Source organism: Rhagoletis zephyria, unplaced genomic scaffold, assembly GCF_001687245.7.
Source record: "Rhagoletis zephyria isolate East Lansing unplaced genomic scaffold, Rhagoletis_zephyria_1.1 Rzeph_scaffold_16336, whole genome shotgun sequence".
NCBI classification, from domain to species: domain Eukaryota; kingdom Metazoa; phylum Arthropoda; class Insecta; order Diptera; family Tephritidae; genus Rhagoletis; species Rhagoletis zephyria.
Genome location: NW_016173400.1, coordinates 1 through 11,971, shown reverse-complemented (window position 1 = coordinate 11,971; position 11,971 = coordinate 1). Strand labels below are relative to the sequence as shown.

Here is an 11,971-nt window from a genome sequence, read left to right as displayed (position 1 = left end):
GAACGTTTGGCCACACCTCGACCACCCACTTCACCCAACTGATATGCCAAATTATTGTTGTTTGTAGCCACGTCTTCTTCTGATGTCTCCTCATTCTCATCCTCTTCCACATAAATAACCGGCAGCGTTTGTAAATTTGGATCCTCAAGCATTTTCATTAACAACGCTGATTTGGTAACAATTTCCTGTTCGTTGCGCAAGTCTTTCTCTAATTTACGTAACATTTCGTATTTATTTGCCACTTCTAGTTCGTTAAATACCGTATCAGCGTAGTCGGGTTCTTCGGGTAGCGTGCCTAGTTCTTGTCCATTGGCAGACATTTCGGCGTTTAAGGCGCGGAGGAGCTCTAAAGAAAGATGGAGAGATAGAAGGGAGGATGAGAAATTGTAGTAAATTAGTTGGTACAAAAATGTAATTCTTAGGGTTGTGTAATAAATAAATACATATAAATAAGTACACATTATTGTGTGGACGCTTTAAATATTTACTATAGACAACATTTGCATTCAATACTGTTGATTATCTTAACGCAAATAGGGTGCCGAGGATAGCGCGAACGTAAGAGACTTTGTCAAAATAAACTCACTAAGTGTAGTTTTTTATGGAATGAGAAACTTTTTCACGAAAAGTTAACAGGCGCTTATAATAAATTATTTCATATGTTGTTTGAAAAGTGTTGTTATGTATGAAGCCCTGTGCAACCCAGGTAGTCGAATGAAATGCTAAATAATAAGCAAAAGCACAAGTTGCTATATCATATTATGTTGTATACTTTTAGGCACCCTATTTCACACATACTTATTAGGGCTGGGGAAATCATCCGGATTTTGCAACTAACCGGATAAACCGAGTATTCGAATATACGGAGATCTAAATGAAAAATCCGGATATTCCGCAAGCTAAAATATTCGGATATTCGAATTATCGGGGTTTTTGTTAGGGCAAAGTAATGAAGTGTGTTATTTTCCTGCGGCTATTCAATTTCTTTAATTTACAAGTTTTATTTGATCAAACCTATTTAGAGGGCTGCATGAATTCATTCAAAATGGGCTTATAAATTATTCATGTACGAAACGAATGAATGATTTTTGCTTAAAATTTTTTTGAATTCGAGGTAATACCTGTTCTGATATATGTATGTGTTGACATTAAAATATTAAAAAAAAATGATTACCCGGCGCTCATACATGCGAAGTAACAAGTTTTCTATTTCTACGCACAAGATTTTTGCATAAATTTTTAAATTTTTAAATTTTCAAAATTGTCCTTTGTGAATTTCAAAGGCTCATACAAATGAATTAAAAGGTTCTACAAACTTGGTATTGGGGGGAAAAATATCGTTTCGTAAAAATAAAGAAAATCCGCATATCCGAATAAATGCACAAAAGAATATTAACCGGATATGCATACTAACCGGATTCTATCCGTGTCAACGGATAATCCGCATGAATATTCGGATATTCGGATATTCGAATATGCGAATAGTCCCAGCCCTAACACATATATGTATATGTATGTGTAATTACATATGTACCACTCGTTAAAAATAACTTAAAAGTCTACTAAAATTTTTAAATTCCATATTACAAAATGCATACTCAGTGCTGAGACCGTTTTATAATACTCGTATACTGATAAGAAACAAATAATCCAGAAATAAATAGGTGCCAGCTCGCTCCTTCTTTACTACAGCCTGTCTATTGTGGCTATTGTGCTGTCATTTAGTGATCAATCAGTGACAAAGAAATGACCACGAAATGTGCAAAAGGCTTAGTGTGTTCGAGTAACCATTCAATGATTTATGAAAATCACAACTTTGCAAAGCGTACTGAGCGCACGCTGATGCTCTGTATACATGTATGTATGTGCATATGTGCATGTGTACATAGAGTTATGTACGGCAGACGGAAAATGGTGAATGGAATCTTCAAGCATTGAAGCGGAAATTAAAACGCTTTGATTTTCGCTTTACAGCTATTTTTGTAACTGTTGATTTAAGCTAAAAATAGATTTATTTAAATGAGAGTTAAAAGGGCGATATGGAGTTAAGAGAGAGAGAGAAGTTTCATAAAGATTATACATTAAATTTATGTACATAGGTACGCAGGTATGGAAAAACGTGTAACTTCTATAGTTTTGGTGTTTCCATTCTCAAATTTTTACAGCGTACTCCATAAATTTTGACAAAATTCAAAATCGAACATGGTATAGATAATAAAAAAATGCAATTTTTTAATGCAAATTTTTTTTTTTTAATTTGTCTTACACTCTCATGGAAAGCCGAGGTAATTACGCACATTTTGTTACCTTAACTGGCTTTCTCCGACAAATAGTTTTTTAACTACAAACAATTAAAGAAAGATACCTCTCCGTGAGTTAAAAATTTCGGGATTTTTTTATCGTGGTTTTCGAATGTCATGGCGAAAAAAAAATTGGTGTCTTCTTTTTTTCGATAAAGAATGTAAAAAACTATATTTCACCACAAAAAATATTGAGGTGCAAATATTTAATGGAATGACCCATACATAAATTATTATTTTTTTCATTAATAAAAAACCATTTGATGCCTTTAACTAATTTTTTTTGAATTCTTGTTATTAAGAAAACAACTCTTCAACACAAATAGATGCGTTAAAATGTAACAATTCCCACTCTGCAATGAAACATTTTTTACGGAGAAAAAGGCTTATCCGACACTGCGTGCGCAAAAAAAAAAAATTTTAACAGAGTACAAACAATTAAGCACTTAAGCTAAAAGTGCTTCCACTATGACACTATGTAACGGTACCTCGTAGGACTTTGAAAGCTCTGACAGCTGGTTTGGTATGGCGGTAAGTAATCGATTTCTGTCAAAAACGAAAAAACTGAAACATTTTGTCGCTTACGTCCTTTTGGCGGTTAGGGGCTCGATATGTTATAGTCGTCCGATTTTGTCGCTTACCGACAATGATTATTGCGTTATAAAAATACAACAGCTTACCAAATTTCAGTCGTGGGGCATAAAAAGCAGACTAATGTTTAACACTTTAGCGGCCATGAGTACGTAAACGATGTTTTTGCCTTAATGCTTCTTCCTGTTCCATATGCTTTTGGTTCGGTAAAAGGTAATTTTCTTGTATTCCTCCGTGGAATATTTTTAGCAAAAAATCGAAAACCGAGTGGCCAGCTATTTGAAAATTTAATATTTCTTAAAATCGAAAGTGTTTTAAGCTGACATGGTGTTAAGTAGTCTTGCCACCTATTTAAAATAACCATATCACTAATATAATATTTTTGAAAAAAAAATAAAAAATTTAATTCACTTGTCCCGAACAAAAATGTCGTTTGAAAGCATGTATATACATACATATCTAGGTTAATAATAAAATGAGTATAAAATAAAATGGATGTGAAAAAGGTTTAACTCGTAGAACTTTCTAGATAGCGTTGCCAACTATCTGAAAATTAAAATGAGTTGAATATGTAACTTAATTAAAATATGACCGCGATATTGGCATCTAATGAAAGGTAATTAAGAAAATTGAACTGTGAACCTATTCCATAAAATTATAATTCGAAAAATTTAATTACGTTTTCAATTTAAAGAAAATGTTTTCTGAGTTTTTTCCTTTGTCAAGAGGGCGGCAAGTAATTTTCGACAGGGCAACGTCCGTCGGGTCTGCTTGTACCCTATAAACATAACAGTGCCGATTCCATTACTCACTGCATTGGCGTGCGTAAATAACTGTACTAAAAACAAACGAATCTCATGCAACTGACAGATAATCAACAAAATTCTGCGTATGCATAAAAATAAAACCTACTAACGCACAAATATTGAATGCAACGTAAACAATTTGCTGAAACGCCTGTAAGTATGCTACATAAATATATGCAACATGATTTAACACACACCAGCGACGCGCTGGCAAATAATGCGTTCTTCGCTGCAATCTCACTTTCCGCTTTACTTGCTTTATGTCAGCTGCAGCAGCATAGTCTGAAAGTGACTGTTGTTGGCGCATTTTCGGGTAAATTTATCTATGGAATTTTCACGGAATTTCAGCTTTTTCTCAAGCAATTTTTTGCTTTGGATGTCTGCTTTATTAACTGTAGTCGTGTTGGTGGGAAGCGCGGTGGCAATTCACAAATTGATTATAATTTATTATATAAAATAATTTTTGTTTTACCTGCGACAGGCTTTGGTCCACATTTTTGTATTTTTGTACACACCTCGTGCCGTGGAATTACGTTTACTGCTCACTGAATCGAACTATGGTGCAATGTCATCAAGCATGTATGTAATTTAAAGTTTTAATATTTACAAAAAGTTACTGAATTGTTGTTGAATATCTAACTACGAGATGAGTGCTTTATAAGGACTGAAAATAATTGTAGTTAAGAGCCAATGCCACCCTTGATGGCCCGAGATTTGATAGAAAATGTTATTTACAAAATTTAATATGCGAATACCGTTCGTATGAGATCGGTAAAACAGTTAGGGTAATTTTCTCAAGTAGCTTTTAAAATTTAAACACAAAGCTTGTTCTAAATTTTTTATTTATTTTTTTTGAGGGCAGATACATTTTAAAGCTATATTGAGTCCTATCAGCCAAAAAGAAGTAAAGGAAGTTTTTTTCGAAAAAGTCCTAACAACCCAAAAAGCACTAAAGGAAAATTTTTCGAAAAATTTTCTTTTTGTTGCAGAAATGTTCATAGAGCATTTAGATGCATTTCTGCATCAGAAATAAAATTTTGAAAAAAATATTGCTTGCGTGCACATATTTTTTTTTTGTTAAAATGTGGCAATACTAACAACCATTTTTCTGGAGCTGACCATATTTTAATTTATTAAAACTTTTTTGAATTTTAGATATTCATGATTATTGAAAACTTTTGTTTCGAAATTCAGTTTTTCTCAAAAAGCTTCCGTAGTTATGATTAATGTATCACTTGTGTATGAAATTATCCATTTTAGCTTATTCGAAAAAATTTAGGAAATTCGAAAAGTTGTTTTCTAATTTTTACCATCTACAATTTAGTATACAATTTTTAAGGGTGAAATAGTATACCCTCTATCTGGTGCTCGCTATAGTTGCTGAGACTTACATATAATATGAAAGTCTTTTTATAATATTTATCAGTGAGATTAATATATTTAAGTCTTCCAAGACTTTTATTTTGAGACTTATGTTATAGAAATCTTTTCATAATAATTATGAGTGACGAACATATTTTTTTAAGTTTCAAAAGACCATTCCGGGATTAGTTCGGGACAAGTTACGGATCACTACGGGACTACTTTGCATCTAGTTTGGGACAATTTCCGGCTTAGTTCGGCGCCAATTTGGGGCTAGTTGTGGACTGGTTTAGGGCGAGTCTTGAAGTGATCCTAAACTAGTCACGAACTTGTCCCGAACTAATATCGAAATGATTCTGAACAAGCCTCGGGCTTTAAGAATAAAAAAAAAAAAAATTTCTCACTCATAATTATTATGAGAAGACTTCTTACGCAATTTTGAATGATTTTTTAAAACTCTGCCATGAAATAAGTATTACTCTGGGTCTCTGAAAAAGCTCACAATAGCTAGAAAAAAAATTTCGAGGCTAACTAGAGCAAAATTAGAATTGCTAAATCTTGCCTCTAAATGGCTATCCTGGTCACGCTGCTGCTATCATATGAAAATATTGTTTGTTTACATAAAAAATAAGTTACACATATGTATGTATGTATGGAATCTTGAATGCAGCTAGCATCGATACACAGCCTTAAGTCATACTCGGTAAGTGTTCGGCAGCTAACTATGCGATACGGTATGCCTGGGCGTATGAGTGACATCAATAACGTACAGAACATTTTCATTTCTTTTACGGTTGTGAAGCAACCCATATTTCGTATGACCCAATTAACAGTAAAACTTACTTATGTATAGATATTTAATACTGACTGTGCAAGGACTTTTACGCCAGTATAATCTAAGTACTTCCTCGTAAATATTTGCTAGTGCGCTTATCAAAAAAAAAAAAAAACTTATTTCATACAAAATTATTCAAGAATATTTTTTTGAAACTGACTCCCGCTCATCTATTCTTGTAACCAAGAATCTTTGCTTACGGCAATTTTGTTCACATTTTCCCTGGCAAAAATTAAATAAATCAATACCTTTGTGCTGCGGCTGTTATAACTAAGCTACAAATCTGCATTCTTGTCATACAAGCCTGTAGATTCATAGTCGCGAATTGACTAACAAAAAACTATTTGATATTTGAGCCCAGTCTGTCAACAACTGCAGGGTATGTTTACAAAAGTGTATACATACGTGCACACATATGTAAATATGTACGTAGGTGGTAGGCTTATTTATCATGCCTTAAGTCAATGTTGCTTTATTTTCGGCACAGCCAAGTATAAAAGTTACAATATGTATAACTGGTGAATGTTTATGTGGATGTGATTTGCTCTATAGCAGCCTTAAAAAATATTAAAAATTAATCTTTACACTTTGAGTGGAGATGGGAGGCGAGAATGTAAAAAAATGGTTTTAGCGTCATCGTTTGACATGATAAATGCGTCCTTAATAAAATAATTTTTCTTAGCACATTTAAAGAGGTAAATTTTCTAAGGAAAAAAACCGAAACAAGCCACCTTATCAACTACATGGATACATTTTTTGAAAATTAAAAACAAAAAAAAAAAATAGATACACTTGAATCACTTAATGTTTGTTGTACTTATTGAAACCTCATTTCAGACGACTTTAAACAGCTTTAACCGTCCGTAGTGTGAAAGTTTTTCCATACCTTCATTGTGTGAAATGGCTTCACTAGACCACCTATGAGAAAATGCTATTTAGATGTGTTTAGGGCAGAGGATAATGATGAAATTGTGTCGACAAAAAATTTTTAATGTAGTATACTAAATAAAAAATTGGTATATAGATAGTTATAAGAAAACAGATAAAAAGTAATTTATTCGATCTTAAAAAACATTTTCCAAATTTTTCATATATAAAATTTAAAATATAAACCTGTTTATGTAATTGATGGTCCTGCAGCTAGACAGACCTTGCAAGTGTAGATTTTGCTTTCCACACCGTGGATGTCTTCTCAGTGGAACGTGTTTCTCATTTTTTCCATACAAAAAATAATTGTCGCATATACTTTTTATGGAAGAACCTGCATAAAAAAATTGCCAAAAAGCAACGCGAATTTCTAGCAATTTCAAACCTGCACTTTGTTGTACTAAAATTAAATGCGCTATAAAACTGCATACCTAGAATTTTTCTAAAACATCTGAATATAAAGTTGCAAATTAATATGGAAATTTATTGAATTTTCCTGAGTTTTTTTTTACAAAGGATAAGCTTCTGACCATCGGATATAAAGTCTTACAGAGCGGACTATCCTTGAATGGCAGGCGAGAAAAGGTTCGACACATATCATCTCTTTGTCGATTTCAAAGCCATTTCTGCCAGCACCTAAATAACCGGCATTTATGCCGCGGTATATGTCGTATTGTTGGTCTCAGCTATCATATTTTCTGGCTCTCCCGAACCGTATGTGAAAGGGAAACAAGTGGATCTGGTGGTCAATGATAATAGCGCATAAGCATCTAGACATCCACGTCAGTGATGAAAATATAAGCACGAACAACTGGAGCACTTGGTTTATTTGGAAACCAGCGTTAACCCTCGAAATTAACAATGTCTGCCTCGAGTAAGCAATTGAGAAATTGCACTTTCTAATTAAGTCTCTTCTCATCTGAATGCTCAAGCCCTGAAAGGTACCCGTTGTTGGTGGTAGACGCAAAAGAAGGCCTTCTCTATGCGTTGACAACTTAGAGGAACTTAGCTTAAGAGCGTCAATCAAGAAAAACAAGTTGTATTGCAGTAGAGAGAGAATTAGCTGTGTCAATGGTGTGCTTTATAAACCACTTCACAGTTGCACTTGGGCTAATCGAGTGAAATATAAAATAAGTACAATAAGCGCATTAAAAATTTATCAACTTTTTTGAAATTGCTTTTCCTTTACGGAATATGTTTCTATACTTAATTTAATTTAACTCTATTCTATGCTTGCAGGCTCCATCCTGTATACTTTCGCTAGTAAATCTTTTCTTCATGAAACATGTACACGTGTACATTGATACATACATATGTATGGGTATATGGTACGAGTGGTTAGGTTAAATTAAAGGAACGCAAAATAAATTTTAAAAGGTATTAAGAAATAAAAATTACTTAGGTACACATCGCCGCATGTATACACCCTTCAAAATACATATTTACTACATATGTATATTTATACATACATACATGTATGTACATTAAGGTGGAACTAGTTTGTAGCAAGCGAAAAAAAAAATACTTTCTGATAGGGACATCATCTGAAAACGTGATTTGGGTTGAATAATTGTGATATATAAAATTTAAGCCCGATTGGAGTTTATTTAGGACTTCCGCATTGCGTCAGAAATCTTAGATGACCCAAAAATCTTCTTTCACAAATTTTAAGTGAGTGACTATGTTTGTTTGCAGCTCTTTCAGCTAAAATTTCAATGAAATTTGGAACACTTATAGGCTAGCACCTTGATTAACATATAGATTTTTTTTGGAGGGGGTTGCCAATTTTTTAAAAAGTTAAAACCAACTATTTATCAAGTTAAATAAATTGTTTCAACAGTGTGGGTGTCAAACAAAAGCAGTTTAAAAACGATTTATTTAAAAAATATTTTAAAAGAGAGAGAGTTGCCACCTTATCATAAACTTAAAGTCAATTTAATTAACCAGTTAAATCAAATATTTTAGTATGGGTACTAAATGAAAAAGTTTAAGGTAAATTTATTTCCAAATATTTTTTAAGAGGGTTGCCACACTTTAAGAAATTCAAATACAATTTACTTAAAAGGTTAAACGAAATGTTTTAATATGGGTATCAAACGAGAGAGGGTTAAGAAAGCTTTCTTTCGAAAATATTTTTGACAAGCGTTGCCACCCGTTTAGAAATTTAAAACCGTTTTAATCAAACCTACTAATATTATAAATCTGCAAGTTTGTGAGTTAGTAAGTGTGTATGTTGTTGCTCTTTCATACCAACACGGCTGGACGTATCTCAATGAAATTTGGAACACATACAGGATATTTTTATAAAAAGGGTTGCCACATTTTCAAAAGTTAAAATCAACTATTTGTCAAAGTGAGATGAAATATTACAACAATGTGGGAGTCAAAGAAAAGGTTCAAAAGTATTTTTGAAGAGTTGCCACACTTTCATAAACACAAGATAAGATTGGGAGATTTTTTTTTTTTTTAAATACATAACGAGTTTTTGATCCCATGGACTCATGCACCATGCACGCTGAATGTCAAAGTGATTTATTCTTGCAAAATTACATATGTAAGTTTAGAAAAAGGCTTAAATTGACGCAGCACGAAAAATAAATTTACCAGACATATGTCTATTCAAAGTACGATTTTAAGTGAAAATTTGGTTTTGTTCCACTTCCACCCCAGAAGCACTGAGCAATGCAATGATGCAAGAATATATGTATAGAAATTTTGAAATTATAATAAATGCTTTACAAAAAAAAAAGAACACGTACTGGAATATTTATTACAAGTCGCAAAAGATTATAACCGCAAAATTTACATCATTCACAAAAAGGTCCCTTATGAATACACACAATTGGTTTATTATCGGTGGCTTGGAAACTAATCTAATAATTTAAGTCATAAATGGGGAAAAAATTAAAAAAATTATAGACTAAAAAAAATGTAAATTTACAATTTTTGTAAAATAGGTCTACCTTAATGTACATCATACATATCTAGTTATCAATAAGTAAGCCAGTGGAATTCAAGTCATAGGATTGAATTTTGTTCATACATACATATATTTAACCTTTTTCAGTTGATTTCACATCTACATAACCACTTTATTATTTGAGTTCAATAAATGCTTTTCAAAGTTTATCAATTTCATTTACTAGATTTACCACATAAATAAAATCAATTACTTAATCCTCTATGAATTTCGAAACAATTAGTTCTCATTCCTACGCACTAATAGAGACACACACGAAGGCAAGGAAAATTTACATACTTAAAAATAAATAAAAATGTTTATACTTCACATACTTGTGTAGGTATAGAGGGTGATTCAAGGGCGATGCAGATCTTTGGCAGCAATTATTTGTGATATGTTAATGTTTTTTTTTTTACTTTTTCACACAATTGGTTCTACAGGCGTTGGCAAATTTTGTCATTAAGCGATACACAGTTGAAAAAAGCGTAAAAGTGATCCACGAATGATTTTTTCGGTCAACATAACCGGCAAAATTTTCAGGTGGCATTTAATTTTTTTATTGCATAAAATTTTCAAATGTGAAAATCTGCAATTAACATCTCTTATCATACTGCCAGCACTAACTCGGCTTAAATGTATATATAGACAGTAAACCAAATTCAGAAAATGTAAACTCGCTGCAAGACCATTACATTAGGCAAGTCCACGCCATAAAACAACAAAAAAAATCCATCTCGCGAAAGAGCTAGTTATGAAATTGCAGTTCTTGTTTGTAGTAGTAAGTAGGCGAAGTAGATAGCACATCGTCAGCTCATTTCGGAAAAGATGAATATGTTCGATTACGAAAGTCAAGATGAGTCTGCATCTTTCACATCAGAAGATCGATTTAGCAAGTGTCTCCAGATTCAATCGAAGATGACACTTTTTTTACTGTTGAAATGTCTGGAGTTGAGCACCGCTGTCACAACTGAAAAGGATTCGGACATAAATGGATTGAAGCTTTATGAAGCGCTGAAACAATTAAGGCGTATTAAATCTACGGCCATAAAACGGCCATTGGAGGTTCTTCAATTTATCGTCAGGAAAATTTGCATCGATGTAATTCCTAATGTTTGGATTTCCCCCAGGATTTTTATTGACTTTGCCAGTAGTGATGTGCTGAGTTACGGTTGCCAGACGTACTGATTTTATCAGTACAGTACTGATTTTAATCATTTCTTCAATCAGTACGAAAATGTTCTGATTTTTAAATTTTTTTTTACTGATTTGTATTGAATATTCAATTCAAACAAAATACTTTAGGATTTTCTTACGGTTTTTACATCACGTTCGAACTTCCTTAAACTGTACTCTAAAAAGTAAGAAGAAAATAATTTAATTATAGTTGACATTTGTCAGATAATGTTTGATATGCCCAAGAAATTAATACAACAAAAAGATCAATCGTATTATGGGCATATCGCCGGGTCATTAAATTTCAGTTGCGACAATATAATGGAGCTTAAATTATTAAGAAGTTCTGCCTTTTTTTGTCGAGTGTTAGTTATCTCGAAAATAACTTTCAATATGAATATTCGAATGGCTTTGGCCTAGAACTTACGATCCTTTTTTCACAATTTACTGATATTGTAAAAGAGTTTTGCATACAAGAAGTTTTTGCGTATTTGAAAAAATTAATTTCAGCAATAAGGAAATATGGATGAAGTCCCTAAATGGTGGTACCTTTCCACAGTTTGAAATAATCATACCTATTACAGTATCCGACAGATGTCGTCCGCACGGATCTAATCCGATTCGTACTGTCATAACAAGCGAGGAGTGTGAAGGATTAGATTCTTACGAATTACATCCGCGGTATACATGCCTATTCCGGTCCGCAGGATGTAAAAAAATCTGACAACCCTATGCTGAGTCGATACTTTTAAGTAATGATCGATACTCGGTACCGATTTAAATATTATCCAATACTTTCGATACTCGGTACCGCAATGTTTAGGCTTCCAATTCAAAATGAAAAATATATATACATTTTCTGTCGCTAGAATGCAAGACACTCTTCCTAATTTGAAACTTTTTTCCAGATTAATCGGACGATATTATCTTTCTTGGCCTGAAAGACCTCTTCATCCGTTAAAGCATTTTTTAGATCTACGAAGGTGGAAACTGATAAAAAGGTATTTTACTGTTG

General features: G+C 32.8%; 1 protein-coding gene across 1 annotated transcript; it reads right to left on the bottom strand.

Annotated features, from left to right (window-relative positions):
* Positions 1-4: 4 nt before the first annotated feature.
* Positions 5-346, bottom strand: LOC108379417 (uncharacterized; the record flags this gene model as incomplete). The annotated part of the gene is made up of 1 exon (XM_017635764.1): positions 5-346. A coding segment is annotated over one exon (342 nt), but the record flags the coding sequence as incomplete, so codon positions are not given.
* Between the last annotated feature and the right edge of the window lie 11,625 nt (positions 347-11,971).